Source organism: Notamacropus eugenii, chromosome 3 (genome assembly GCF_028372415.1).
Source record: "Notamacropus eugenii isolate mMacEug1 chromosome 3, mMacEug1.pri_v2, whole genome shotgun sequence".
Lineage (NCBI taxonomy): Eukaryota > Metazoa > Chordata > Mammalia > Diprotodontia > Macropodidae > Notamacropus > Notamacropus eugenii.
Window position 1 is genome coordinate 97,495,623 of NC_092874.1, and position 15,693 is coordinate 97,511,315.

General features: G+C 43.0%; 1 protein-coding gene across 9 annotated transcripts in view; it reads right to left on the reverse strand.

The window, feature by feature from the left end:
* Positions 1-11,578: 11,578 nt before the first annotated feature.
* Positions 11,579-15,693, reverse strand: part of KRBA1 (KRAB-A domain containing 1) — a 47,539-nt gene continuing 43,424 nt past the window's right edge. For all 9 annotated transcript variants that reach the window (XM_072652379.1, XM_072652381.1, XM_072652378.1 and 6 more), the window contains 3 exons: positions 15,300-15,359; positions 14,505-14,678; positions 11,579-13,061 (listed from right to left, as the gene is read on the reverse strand). In XM_072652379.1, the coding sequence (XP_072508480.1) occupies positions 12,196-13,061; positions 14,505-14,678; positions 15,300-15,359 (1,100 nt within the window). In that variant the 3' untranslated portion in view covers positions 11,579-12,195. The remainder of the gene's footprint in view (positions 13,062-14,504; positions 14,679-15,299; positions 15,360-15,693) is intronic.

Consider the following 15,693-nt stretch of genomic DNA (forward strand, 5'->3'; position numbering starts at 1 on the left):
AGGTTGTAGTCAAGCTCACACAACTGGAAAGTCACCCAGACACTTTCATTCAACAAGCATTCAGTATAGCTCTAGACCTTCAGGAAGCAACCTACACAAAGTCACATACAGGCACACAGACATGGTCAAGCACACAGAGCCACAAAGGGCCTCTTCACCCTCCCAGTGCCACGATGTCATTCAGGGGGCTGACCTGAGCTGCCTTGACCTCTTCCAGGCCTCCTTCTGTTACCTCTTAACTAGCCTGATTAAGGGTGGATCTATGCCTGTGCAATAATGACTCCTAAGAACCATGCCTGGAAGAAATCCAAGAGCTACCTGCTTCCCCGTCTCCTCCTGGCTCCAATGGAGCATGAATAAAAGGAGATTAGGAAGGGATTAAGGTTTCAGGACTTGTGTGCATAATCAAATCTAGTCCTCCCCTTCACTAGGGCTGGAAAGGGGAGGGGAAGAAGAAAGGGATAGACTAGGAAGAATTAAGGCTGAAGAGAAGAAGGGGAAGGAACAAAATAAGAGGGGAAGGCATTGAGAATCCCTCCCTCCAGTATAAAAGGTCCACAGAAAGGACCCATCAGTCCCCTGCATCCTTTCCTCTGGGTATCCTACACAACATAGGTGTTCAATAAATACTTGTTGATACTCATGAGGGGTTCAGTTCCCTTTGGTTTCATATCACTGAATCACATAGCTTAGTGCCTGGGCCTGGAGAGGAACTTTGGATTGCCCTGGAGAGAAAGCAGAGAGCTCCAGATGAACATCTGCCAAGAGATCCTGAAGATTTGAGGGACTGCAAGTAGGGTGGGCATAGAATAGAAGTCCCTAAGATTTCTGGGACTAGAGATGGAAAACCAAGTTGCTGGCTTCTGTTCAGTAGTGAGTGGGATAGGTTTAGTGAAGACTTCTCAGATTGTAATTCTTTTCCCAGGGGTGAGGTAAGACTAAGAGGTTCAAGGTTACTATATTTTTAGAACAGAATAATTCCATATAAGGATATAAACTATGTAGTACATTAGGGTCTCAATGACTGGATAAAGTTTACCTAATTCTTCAATGTCTTCATTTCAAAAGGGATTGGTTAGATTTCGTGTCTAGAATGTAAGATCATATTCTCAGCTAATGAGGATAATGGTCAGTGGTGGGGAAGGGACTTGCGTTAGAGTCTATATAAATCACTGCCTTTTCTTTGTCTTCGGCTTTCCTACTCCAGGTGAACTGATGTAGGATTGTCCAGATTCTCGAGAATCAAATAAATCTCTTTTCTGTCATCACTTTGAGAGGCCTCTGAGTGATTGATTTATGTAGGGACCTGAGTCATCCCACACAATTGCTATGAAGTTGGTGTGGCTCAGCAGAGGAAAAAAACCCTACCAACCCCTAGCTGTTCAGGATTGTAGTATGTGACCTAGAACAAGGCATTTCATTTCTCTGGGAGTCAGTCTTCTCAGCTGTACAATAAGAAGTTTGCACTAGATAATCCCTGCAATTTTCAGGGAGCGAATGCAGGAGGAAAAAGAAGAAAACCTATCAATATTTCTGGGAATGGAGATAGAAAATCAAACTCCTGACTTGTATTTAGTAGCTATGGTGTTATCATGGCACAGAGGAGAGGGGGGAAATGATAATCAGGGTTGCCTTGTATGACTCTGGGCAAGTCATTTCACTTCTTTCGACTGTTTCTTTGATTGAAAAAATGGATACACAAGTACATTAATTTATTGGAGTAGGTAGCACATGGACAGTTTCTTCCAGCTCTGATGTCCTATGATCCTATTATAACTGTTAGTATTTCAAAGATATCTTGATGTCAGTACTTACTCTAAAGAAAGAGGTCAAAAAAAGCCTACAGGAGAAGGCCCTTCAAGTACTGTACCATCTCTTCCTTCTGGAACTCAGTCTGCAACCATCTATAGTGGACCTCTTACTTTGATCGCAGTCATCCTCTCTGCAAAAGCCATTGGTGTCCATTTTTTCTTTGACTCAATGAAATGGAAATTTTTGCTAGTGATTTGGAAGCATGGGAGAGGTCCCTACCTGATGAAAATCCAAGCTGATCCTCAGTTTTTGCATGTTTAAAATTCCACATTATGAGTTAATCCAGAGTGAACTGATTCATGTTAACCATGTCTCACTAAGACAAGATGGTCCTCTAGAGATAAAAGTTACATGAAATATAAATTAGAATTGGATTAGTCCATAAAATGATTACCAAGTGCTATGAGCTGGGAGAATCAAGGAAGGCTTCATGGAGGAGAGGGCATTTGAGTTGGTAGACTATCAGTAGGCAGAGAGGGAGGACTTTCCAGGTTATAAGGAACATTGTGAGCAAAGACTCACAAGTATGAAAGGGAACAATCATATTTAGAAGATAATCAATAGTTGCTTTATACTCTTAGGTGGAACATTGATTTACATGAGAAAAAGCTGGAAAGTGAGTTAGATTGTAGAGAACCCAGAATACTTGAATCAGAAATGTGTACTTTATTCATTAGATAATAGAATGTTGGAAGTTTTTGATCAGTGATGCAATTGATCCTATACATTAGGAAGAGTAATCTAGCAGATATGGCTCTATAGTTGAGAAAAGTAACTCATAGCTGGATGAAAGTATTCCTTATAGATATTCAGCAGGGTTGTTTTGGTCAGATATTTTATGCTTGCTAAACTTTCCTGTTATTGATCTTGATAGCAAGAAGGGAATGTGAAATTGAGTATTCCAGTCTTCTCTGTGTATGTATGTGAGTGTATAAATATACATATATATATATACACACACACATACATATATATATGCATTTACATACATATATACATATTTCCTGCTGTAAATTAACAAATAGCTATTCCAGTTTGTAAACTGGGCCTTTTTGACTTGATAAAAGAATGGTGACAGCTGAACATTGGGATGAATCTAACAGGATGAAATTTAATAGAGATCCAGTCTTGCACCTGGATTAAAAAAAATCAGTTTGACAAGAAGAAGATGGGCAAATTATGGTTAGAAAACAATTTATCTGAAAAAAATATCTAGGGGTTTAATGGACTACAAATTCACTATGAGTCAGCATCATGATGAGGCAACCAGGAAACAAATACAATCTTATGTTACATTAAGAAAAGCATATGTTCCAGGAATATGAAGGGTCCTTCTGTACCCTTACCTGGTCATATACATTTGGAGTATTCTATTGAGTGCTTCACTTTAAAAAGAATCCTAATAAAAATGGAGACCATCCATCTAAGAGGGCGAAGAGCCTAAAGTTCTCATCATATGAAAATCTAGGATATTTATCTAGAGAAGGAAGGTTTGGGAGGACAGGAAAGCTGGGTGCAGGTATCTGAAAGATTCTCCTCTACAGGAAGGATGAGGTTTGGCCCCAGAGGGAGAAATCAGGACAATGAATGGAAGTTGCAGAGAATCCCATTTGAGCCTGATATCAGGGAACACTTCTTAACGGAGATATCCAAAAGTGAAATAGGCTGAATTGAGAGGCAGTGGGTTCTCTGGAGAGGTGGGCATCCTTTCCATGGTATGGCTAAATATGCTTCCATTTGCGAATTGTGGAGTGTTCCCCAGGCATCTCATTTCATATCATGCAGTTTGAACTATCTGAGTCAGGTCTGGCCTGCTTATCAGAAAGGAGAAGAGATATCATAGAGAGGGCCAGCTGGGCCAGGGTGTAGCAGGGGTGGGAAATGTGTCAAGGCCATACTTGAGGACCTAGAGGGCCACATGTAGCCTCGAGCCCACAGGTTCCCTGGGTAAAGTAAATGAGAAAGATGAATGTGTCATCAGCCTGAAAGCTGGGGCCACACTGGCAAAGGCTTTATGTGCCATACGGGGAGTTTCTCTTCCTCTTACTGCTTTGCTACATCACCATAGCAAAGCAAGGTATAAGAAATTCCAGATTTGTAATAAACCAGCTAGAGTATTGTATTTTGAAGAGCAATGGGAACAGATAGAGAAACAAATAGAACTGATGAAGGGAATATTCTTGGGAATAAGTTGCACTAATAGCACAAATAAGGAAGTTGTATAGGTATATTTTTTTAAAAATCCTTATTTGTAAAACTGAAAAAAATTATGAAATATTTTCTCTGGTGGGATAAAAAAGCCTTTTACTTACTTCCTAGTTTGAAGTTAGGCTAGATCAAGGTAAAATGAAAAAGGGCCTTTCATAGGTGAATCAATGAGGCATCTGATGGCAGAAGCAATAGAATGCTGTGCCTGGAGTCAGGAGTTCAAATTTAGCCTCAAACACTTGCTAGTCACGTGACCCTGGGAAAGTCACAACCTCTGTTTGCCTCAGTTTCTCAACTGTAAAATGGGCATAATAACAGCACCTAACTCATGTTTGTGGTGACAATCAAATGAGACAATCACTAAACATTTGTTAAGTGCCTATTGTATATCGGGCATCACCCTAAGGGCTAGGGACGCAAAAAGATAGGCCTGCCCTTGGGAGCTTACAATCTGATGGGAGTATTAAATGTTATTGTTGTTCATTCCTTTCAGTTGTGTCCACCTCTTCTTGACCCCATTTGGGGTTTTCTTGGCAGAGATACTGGAATGGTTTGCCATTTCCTTCTCCAGTTCATTTTACAGATGAGGAAACTGAGGCAAAGAGGGCTAAGTGACTTGCCCAGGATCACCCAGCTAGTGTCTGAAGCCAGATTTGAATTCAGGAAGATGAGTTTTCCTGACTCCAGGCCCAGCAGCTCTATCCACTGTACCACCTACCTGCTCTGCATTAGACAGGCGACAAATAAATACAAAAGAGATACTTGTCAAGAGTTTAGCATGCTGCTTGACACATACTAGGTACTATATACATGCTTATTCCAGTTCCTGAATGGATTAATGGGAGTAACCAGAAACTTAACCACTTACCTCTTGTCTAGACACTGCCTTAGGAAATCCAATGATACTGACCCAAGTATAGGTAATCTATCAACTGAAGGGATTCCTTCCTTTCTAAGGAAGGCACTCAAACCACATTTATTCAATTTGCATTCTGATATAGATCTTTGGGAAGAACCTTCAGGAGAATGAGGAAGAAGATAGAGATTGGTTGCTAACTATTCAGAATGCTAACCTATAACTATATTGTTAAATATCTTGATATTATTTCTTGGCTTCCTATAAACATTACCTAAAATTGCCTTAGGACAGAGACATGTCAGAAAACAAGAGAAAACTCTGCCCTCTTTTGGACATTTAAGTCAGATGAATTAATCTAAAATTAAAGGATTTTCTGGTAGACAGGTGCAGAGAACAGTAACATTTTTGTTTTTCTTTGACAGCGTAACTGTGAAGGGAAGGTTGAGCCTAGGGATTGTTGGTGGTGGTGGTCCTTAGTTCTCAAAGACCATTGACATCAGGAGGGTAATATCTCAACTGGCAAGTGAGTTGGATTTAAGTGAGGCAGGTCTGTGCAAAGTCATCAGTCTCACTCTCTCTTCCATGGTCATCCAATTCCAGTGGCAGAAGCTGCTTCTGGAAAGGCATCATACCATGAAATGGAAGTGCCCTGCTCCTAGATTTGGAAAATGCATAGCCATTCTTTAGCTGGTTCTGGTTTGCTAATCATGTGATAGGGAGACTGCACGGCCAAAAATTGGGCTGCATATAAAAGGTACTTAGCGGTTAGAGCATGGTCCTTACTTTGCTCTGTAGGTTTCCTCATGATTATGAATCGTTGTGTTCTTTCCCTCTTTGCATTTAGTTTTTCCTGTTTTAGGTGAAGGACACTGAGATGACTATGACCTTGTGAACTTTTGAAAGCTCAGGAGAGGGAGCAGCTAGGTGGTGCAGTGGATAGAGCATTGGCTGTGGAATCCAGAGGATCTGAATTACAATGTGGCCTCAGTCACTCACTAGCTGCGTGACTCTGGGCAAGTCATTTAACCCCAATTGCCTCCCCCCCCCAAAAAAAAAGCTCAAGAGAATGAGGTACCAGAGTCCTGGAGCTGTAGTTCATGCTGGGATTTGTGAAAAGTCAGATGGAGAGGAGCAAAGTCCTCAACTAACTTACTCAACCTAGTCCAACAGCAGCAGAGATATGGACTCATCTACCCATGGGCTATACCACACTGGGAAGTGAACTTGGTGGGACTAATGCTATGCAGATATTTCATTATATGAACCATTCTCCCTGGCGACCAAGATAGTACAGGGGAGAATATGCCCCCAAATGTTAGAGGGAAATATATTTCTGTTCTTGTCATATCTTCTATGTCAATATTTATTTGTAAAAGCCAAATGATGTTAACTGGTTAATTGGAATTGGGGGGGGGAGGGATGAGTGGAAGGAGAATGCACTGGTGTGGGCTAAAGCTGACAGCAAGAGAGAAAAAGAGATTCCTCCAGAAGGCGTCCAGTTAATCTGGACATAAATTTTTTAAAATATATACCTAAGACAAAAGTGGCTATTATTAGTAGTAGTACTTTCCCAGTCCTCCTACACTTTGCTCCCTTGCACGTACCCCACAACGCAGTAATGAGAGGCTTCTTGCTGTTCCCCTGAACATGACATCACACCTCCAGACTCCATGTCTTTTCATAGATTCTCCTCATGCCTAAAATGCTCTCCCGCCTGCCATCCACTTCCTGGCTTCCTTCAAGACTCAGTTCAAATCCTACCTTTTCAAGGAGGCATTTCCCACCCCAGGCTGGTGAAGTCCCTACGAGATTACCTTCCATTTGCACACGTTTCTTCTGTGTAAAATGTTTGCATGTTGTCTCTCCCACTGAAATGCAGGCTCCTTGAGGGGAAAGCCAAGGTTTCGGGGTTTGTTTTTGCCTTTCTTTTATCCCCAGTTTTTGTTGCCATTTTTCAGTCATGTCTGACTCTTTGTGACCCCATTTGGGATTTTCTTGGCAAAGATTCTTGAGCAGTTTGTCATTTCCTTCTCTAGCTCATTTTACAGATGAGGAACTGAAGGAAACAGAATTAAGTGACTTGCCCTGAGTCATACAGCTAGTAAGTGTCCAAGGCCTGACTTGAACTCACAATGAGTCTTCCCGATTCCAAGTCCAGTGCTCTTTCCACTGTACCGCCTAGCTACTTTATCCCCAGTTCTTAGCACACAGTAAGATGTTTTTGACTTACCAACTTGTTATGTGACTTGTCTAGGGTCACACAACTAGTAAGTGGGTCCTTTTTGATTCTAAGTCTAGTGCTCTATCCACTACATCATCCTACCTCTTTTTAAAAAAGAAAATGAGGAATAGGCTTACAGCAACTGCTCCAGAGGTCACTGTTATGAAGGCATGGATCCTATCATCCACAAGTATGAATTAATGTATCAAATACATAGTTGATGAGTGATGCTATGATGTTAGAGCTCTAAGGAGCTTTGTAATAATGAATAGACTTTGAGGCAGTTTTCAGAGGAAGAAATTAAAGCTATCTATAGTCATATGAAAAAATGCTCTAAATCACTATTGATTAGAGAGATGCAAATCAAAACAGATTGGCTAACATGACAAAACAGGATGATAAATGTTGGAGAAGATGTGGGAGAGTTGGAACACTAATTCATTGTTGGTGGAGCTGTGAGCTGATCCAACCATTCTGGAGAGCAATTTGGAACTATGCTCAAAGGGCTACAGAAATGTGCATACCCTTTGACCCAGCAATATTGCTACTAGGACTGTATCCCCAAGAGATCATAAAAATGGGAAAGGGTCCCACATGTACAAAAATATTTATAGCAGCTCTCTTTGTGGTGGCCAAAAACTGGAAATCAAGGGGATGCCCATCAACTGGGGAATGGCTGAATAAATTATGATGTAATGGAATACTATTGTGCTTTAAGAAATGATGAACAAGAAGACTTCAGACAGGCCTGGAAAGACTTATACGAACTGACGCTGAGTGAAAGGAGCAAAACCAGGAGAACTCTGTACACAGCAACAACCACAGTGTGTGAGGAATTTTTCTGGTAGACTTAGTACTTCGTTAAAATGTATCTACTTAAAAAATTTCCAATGGACTCTTGAGACAAAACACCTTCCACATCCAGAGAAAGAACTATGGAATCTGATTGAAGAATGAAGTAGATCATTTTCTTTTGTATTATGTTTTGTTTTATGATTTCTCTCATTCATTTTAATTCTTCCATGCAACATGACTAAAGTGAAAATGTATTTAATAGGAATGTATGTGTAGAACCTATACAAGATTGTACACCATCTCAGGGATGGAGTGGGGAGGCAGGGGGGAAGGGAAGAGAAAAAAATCTAAGATATATGGAAGTGATTGTAGAACACTGAAAACAAATAAAATAATTTAATTAAAAAATAATGAATAGACTTAGATGACTTTACAGCGAAGATGAGACTGAAGTATCATAATTGAATGCTGAAAGTAAGATAGCAATCATCAAATCTAAACCTCTCACTTTACATACGAGGGAACTGAGACCCTTAGAAATTAACTGACTTGTCCATGATTGAACAGCTAGTTTGTGGCAAAGCTGAAAGCAAACTTCTTCTGTCTTCACTCTCAACGCAGTATTCTTTCTACTCTATGATTTTTTTTCGCTCACTTTGGAAGGCACAGAGAGTCTGGTTAGGAGATATAGAACTGAGCAGATAGATTTCTGTAGATTTTAGGAGCAATGGGGAGAGGATGGACTGGGAAATGGTGGGAGCCATATGTTGTCTCATAGGATTTAGAGCTAGAAGGAAGCTTAGAAATCATCTAATCCTGGGGATAGGTAGGTGAGGAGGGAGGAAGGGAGAGAAGTTGGAATTCAAAATTTTAAAAATGAATGTTAAAAATTGTTTTTACATGCAACTGGGAAATAAGACATACAGGCAATGGGGTTCCTGATCCAAGGTAGCAGAGGGGAAAAAGGGAAATGTGATGGGACTCAGGATTTGAGGAAGCAAAGATGGGAGATCCTGTTGCTAGCTCCTAGGTATGATTGGCCACATCTTTTAGAATTTCCAATTCAGCATATATTAAACACCTATTATATACAAGGAACTGGAAGGTGACTCACATTTAGCCCCTCTATACGGAGGGGCTCTCAAAGAAAATGGAGCAAGAGAAAATGCTCTACCCCCACACTTGTCTTTATGGATCAACCCTTAGTAATCCAGGGTACTTCCTATTCTCTGCCTCCCTTCCTCTCAGCAGCTGCCATGGGGGACTCTCCTCCCTCTAGCTCACAGATCATAGAGCATCACTGAATCCTAAATACAGAGCTGGAAAGGATTTTAGAGATGATCTAATGCAAATACCTCATTTAGCCGGTGAGAAAATAGAAGCTCAGAGTGTTTAGGGATTTACCCAGTTACAGGGCAGATCTTAAAGATGTCCCCACTTCTCTGGACATTTTATTCTCACAGGTCTGTATTCCCTATTCTGTATAAAACATGACCATAGAATAACGAGACTCACTTTTCCAGAAGACAAATCCATTAGGATATACGCATCTAGATGAGTGTCTTTCTTCAAAGCTTTTTGCTGGGAAGCCACACTGATCCCCATGGTTTGGCCTTTGCTCAGAACACACCTGGGATTCCCTCATCCTTTTTTTTTTTTCAGCTGTCCTCAGAGCTGGTTTGGGAGCTATGGAAAAACCTTGGCTCATTATTTTATGGTCACACCACACACTTGAAAGCCCCAGTGAATTCAGAGAGGTTCTATGTATTGACTGACTAGATAGTTGGGTCTGTCCTTAGCAAAATTTCACTATAGATTTTCTCTCTCCCCATCCCACCTGGCCTAACCTTTCATCTTTCCCCTCAGTGCTGCAGTGATCTCATGCTGCACCTCATCTAATTGTTCAGGGTTTCTCTCACTGCAGTCCTGAAAGACCTGCTCTTTACTCTGGTTCTACCCTATTCCTTAAGCCTTCCATTCAAAAATACTCATTACACACCCTATTTGTTATCTGTGGGGTCTGATCTCTTGATCTCAGGTAACAGCTAAGGCTGGCCATTGCTATGGGTTCAGAGTCAGAATTCTGAATCCTTTGACACCAGACCTAGCACCATGTGACCTAAGCAGGGCAAGTCACTTAATCTGAACCTCATTTCCTGAAGCTCTACAAAACAGGGATGTTTGAGCTGTCTCACAGAGTTTTAGTTAAGAAAATCTGCAAGCATATATCAAGATTGTAATCCAAGTTAGCAAGAAGTTAAGAAGGTACAGTAGATAGATACACTAGACTTGAATTCTAGAAGATCCTAATTTCAAATCTGGCTTCATTTACTAGTTGTGTGACCCTGGTAACCTGTTAGCCTCAGTTTCCTCACCTGTAAAATGGAGATAAATAGCACCTACCTCCCAGGGTTGTTGTGAGGATAAAAATTAGATATTTGTAAAGTGCTTTGTAAATCTTAAAGTACCATTTGAAAGGTATCTATTATTATTATTATTGATGGGTCAAAGGGTCCTGGTACAACAATCTTTACCAACAGGTGAATTTTAACAAAAGGCTTTTGGAGACAATATCAAGCTGAAATGTGTATTGGAGTTGGGGTGGGATATTTTGAGAATTTAAGGCTGGGATTGGCTGGAGGGGAGATATTTTTAGAGGGGACTATTTTGCCTACATAGAGGACCAAGACTGGGGGAAGAATGAAGTACAAAGGGGATTGTTATAGGGACACCCACTAGAGATGCAAAGCCCAAGGAAGGGGCCAAGACAACCCTACCACAAGGAACGCTATGTCCTCCCCCCAGCTCTCCCACAAAGAATCCAGGAGCACTCCTCTCCACAGTGATAGTGTCTCTTAGTACCCTCAGGATGGAGGATCAAGGACTGTCAGGAATAAAGTGTGTCTTCAGCCTCCACCATTCAGCTCTTCTGGAGACATAGCTTCCTGCACACCATTCTCTACATGTTCACTTTGGACCCAGATTTTGTGCTGTAATCTAGTCAACAGTCATTATAGCAAACCTTCTGCAGTCAATACATACTGCATTTGTCGTTTTCACAATTAGCTGCCCTGGAGATGGTGAGGAGGGGAGTTCCATACCCAGGCGAAGGCCACAAGCCCTTTCCAGCTTCACATCCCTTTCATCAGATCCCACCTCTAACCCAGAACATCTCTTGCTTTCATCCCTACATCCCCATTTGTCTCTGTCCAGAATCATACTGGATGAGTTGGAAGGGAGGTCAGTAGCCATCTCATGCAACCTATTCCCCCCAAAGAGTCCAACACCTCCAACAAGGGGCCATCCAGCTTTTGCCTGAAGACAGCTACTTGTGGGGACCCAGGACCTCTCAAGGCAGCCTGCTCCACTTTTGGGTTGCTCACTAAGGTAGTTTTTCCTGACGTTGAGCCTACATTTGCTTCTTTGAAACTTCCACTCACTGCTCCTAGCAGAACACATCTCGTTTAATCCTTCTTTACATGACCGCCTATCATAAACTTGAAGATATCTCTCATGTCTCCTCTCCCCCCTAACCCTTTCCTTTTCCAGACCAAATATTCCCAGTTCCCTCTAGGTCCTCCACCATTCTGGTTCTTTGGCTTAACAATGCCCTTCTCAAAGTGAACACAATAATCCAGATATTATCTTACCAAGAGTAGAGCAAAGAGGAGTTGGACATCACCTCCTTTTTCCTGGAAGCTACAGCTTCCCACATTTATTCTTAGCAACTGAACACTTTAATGTATGACTCTAACTCCATCCCTTGAAGCCAAAGGCAAAGCCTACAAAATATACCCAAAGGTAGACAGTCCCCTGGCATGGGAGTATGTACCAAGTACGTAACACATCTTTTGGCTCACCAGAGAGGGATGAGAATTACTCAATTCACTCTGTGAAAGTTGAGGTAGCAGGGGGAGGAAGGGAGACTGGAAACCAAATGTGTTATGTAGCCACTTGGGTGACATAAACACAGACTCTCTCGTGTTTACTTTGGCAGCTCCTGGACAAAGGGATAATGGTGTGAAGAAATGTAATCAAGGTTTCACTGAAGCTTAAGCTAAGGAAAAGGGAAAGAAAACATCCCCAAGTAGTTGCTTCTTCTCTGAAGAAAATGTCCCAAAAGTTCCTGGGAAAGACTAGAACTAAAAGAATATCCGGTAGGCCCCCCCCCCCCCCCCATCTATGTGCAGCCAAGAGAGAGGGGAAGGGGAGGACATGGGAGGAAGCTACGGCTCCCCCCAAAGGGACCCTGAAGGCCATCTGCCTCCAGAGGAATTTAGCTAGTGGGCTTTCCTGTCAGTTAGCCAGGTCCTCCATGTTGGCCTTTTGTTCTTACTTCCCCAGGCCTCCCAAAGGAGGGCTCTCTGGATTGCTGGGACCAGGCTTCCTTCATCCCTGTGTCCATGGTGGATTTCCACTTGTACTGCTCCAGTTCCCTCCAGGATCTGAATCCTTCCTCTGGGCTTGGAGGAGGGGCAATGTGAGAAGATGATATGGCAACAGGAGTGGGTGATGGGCTTTGGTAGCCCTCCAGTTGTCTTTGAGATGAGTGCACAGTCGGCATTGTAGAGCAAGGAGGGGACAAGAGGAGAGAGGAGGGGGAGGAGCCACTATTGGCACCAAAGGGAGTAGTCAGTGCCATAGGTGTTATTCCTGGGGGAGCATCTGGAGGCAGTCGTGGCACCATGTGGGGCTCCCGTTGTAAGAGGTTAGAGGTATCACCAACTCCTTGACCTTTTGGTTGCTTTTCAAATTGTAGGGATTGTGGCTGAGTGGGCTTTTTTTGTCCAAGTTGATGTCTTCGAATAGAATGACAGCACCTTTGGTATTTTCGGCAGAGAGTCCAGGATTGTGATCCCCTTCCTAGCCTTCGGTGTGACCGGAAGTTCCGCCCCAGCAACTTCATGTGGTTCTTCATGGCTGACATGTCCTGGGACAGGGTGACTAAGGCAGAAGAGAGGCGAGTCAACTGCTCTGTGAGGGCAGCACCAAGGTTGTGAAGCTCCCCACGAAGGGCATCCCCACAGTGGCAGGAAGATTGTGGGGAATCAGTTGGCGAGGCAGGAGGGGCACTAGCCACTGGGGGTAAGGCTAGTCGTGGGGTCTTGCTAGGGGTCTCAGTTGAGCTACATAGCTGACTGTTTGAGGTTCTCCTGCCCATCTGAGCTGAAATTAGAAAAGAGATCAAGTTCAGATCGAAATATCTGCACAACCTCCTCCCTGTTCCCTCAGGCATCATTTACCCTCATCTTGCTCATGTAATCCTGGCTTTCTAGAAGGAAATGAGGAGCTCTTAGGAATACAGCCCTGCTCTGGTACCCTTCCCAAGATGATCCCTTTGCTTCCATCAATCCAATCCATGAATAGGATAAATCACCAATTCAGTTACCATGAAGACTTCTCCTGCTGTGGAGACAGGCATTCCTTCCTTTGGGAGAGACAGTGATGAACATTTTGTGTTACACTCACTACAATGGTCTTCGGGGGACCCTTGGATGTGAATAGTTCCATAAGGCATTTGTGACTGGTATAGAGAAACAGACTTCTCAGCAGGAGGAGAAGCAATTCTCAAAGCCATCCCCAAGATCCAGCCTCACCATGGATCAGCAACACTTTTCCTTACTCAGCCTTTCCTGTCAACACCTCAAAGCCACTGGCCTCAGGCATACCAAATGGCCAAAAATGGACACCCTGCTTTCTTTCCCTCAATCTATTCAAGAACAAGACTGGGTTTATCGAAAGAGCTTTGCTGGTTAGACCCTTAAGAAAGAGGCAAGTGGGGCATAACGAATAGAGAGCCAGCCTCAGAGTTGGGAAGGTTTGGGTTCAAATCCTGACTCCAATTCTTATTCCCTGTGTGGTCCTGGGCAAGTCACTTCATTTCTCAGTGCCCCAGGTAGTTTTCTAAGACTATAAATTGCAGAAGACATGAGGCCTTCCACTACTAGGGGAATGTCTTCACTAGTAGTTCCTTATACCAAAGGTATCACAAGTCTAGTGGTGGTGTTGTAAGGCAGGAATGGGAATGAGGGGAAAGGCACTAAGAGACTTGCAGGCCCCTTGCTTTTCCCCTCTGTCTCTTAATAGATGGCCTTTGGTAGCTGTCAGCACTCAGTGGCCAACTTTCTGATCTCATTCTGATTTGTCTGGTCCCCAGACATATGGACCATTATCAGTCCTGTCCTAGAAGCTTTTCCAACCAACTAGGACCTACCAGAGTTTGGCACAGCCTTCAGGAACCCAGGGTGACTCCCAGCCCACAACAAGACATTAGAGAACTTTAATAACAGTGAAAGAGAAATAAGCTAAAATAAAGTTTAGAGTACATAAATGGTGAAGTTACGGGGTACAGGGCTGATTTAAGCCTATTGTAACCACAGGGACTGACACAGACTTGTTGTCCTAACTAAGATGACATCTAACTGGTATTTTCTCCTGCCTGGCCCCCTGGGCTTTGGGAAAAGCCTCTGAGCATCCTTGCCTTGACCTGATCAAAGTTCCACTCAAATTCTTCTTCTAGTTCAAAGCTAGAGCTCCTTCTGGCCCCTCTCTCCACTTTCTATCACGTTAAAAAGTCACAACAATAAGGAAGAGGTCATTTCTTCGTACCTTCTGAACAGCTAGGAGCAGGCTCACCCAAAGAACACAGGCGCTTGTTCCCTTTATCTGGCCTTGCTGGTGATGGAGAGTCCTGGGAGGTCAGGGCAGAAGTCCCAACCCAACTTTGGATGCCTTCAGGTGTTTCTGGTGGGCTCGACTGGGGTACAGCTTCAGCACCTGGTGCTGTGGGCCATAAGCAAACAGATCAGTGGTATCAAAATCAAATAGAAAGGGGCCTCTAAGCAGTACGAAAGGATCCACATGGTTTGATTTAGAAAACCACATATCAACGTTATCTATGTTCTATTGTATTTTTACTTATTTTGTTAAGGATTTCCCAATTACTCTTTAATCTGGTTCCTCTACACTTGAGAGTGTTGCAGGTAGTCCAAAGGCCATGCATTTGACACCTCTGCCTTAGATCATTTAGTCCAGAGCTTCTTAAGGTGGGGTTCATCAACCCTGGACAGATTTTAAAGGGTCTGTGAACTTGGATGGGAAACAAAATTACTCTTGTATTTCAATATAACTGGTTTGTAATCCTGTGTATTTTGCTTTATACATTTAAGAACATTATTCTAAGAAGGAATTCATAGGCTTCCACAGACTGCCAAAGTGGGGTTCAGGACACAGTCTCATCCCCTCCAGGACTATGTAGAGCTATTTATCGTCATACCCAAACCTAGAAGAGAGCTCACAAGAGGGCAGCCAAGACTGAGTGAGCTAGGAACGCTTGCCCACCATGCTCCAGCTCTCTCTGCCTGGGGCGCTCCCTCCTTTGTTTGGGGCCCTTTCCTTACTCACCAAGTTCTGTGAAGTCCCTGGCCTTTGTCTCTGGTGTGTCTGGTTTAGCATCCTTGGGACCTGTACAGAGAGAACATGGAAAGCTGAGATACTGGGAAGAGCCAAGCTACTGCAGAGTGGGTCCCTTGAACATGAGTCCTGACCAAGGAGCGGGGAGCCTCTCCAGCTGGTTTCTGTTTGAGGAAGAAGGGACAAAAGAGCCACCTCCAGGTCCCCCAAAAGCACCTGAGACCCAACAGTAGGCATATCCTCTTATCTAGTCCCTAGACTCTGACTCTGTTCCTCTGGAGGGGAGAGAATTGTATATATTTATGTGTCTGAGTGTATCATTGAGCACATCTGCATTTATGTCAGAGAATTGCTTAGTAGGTCTACATACATAGTTCTGTCTTTC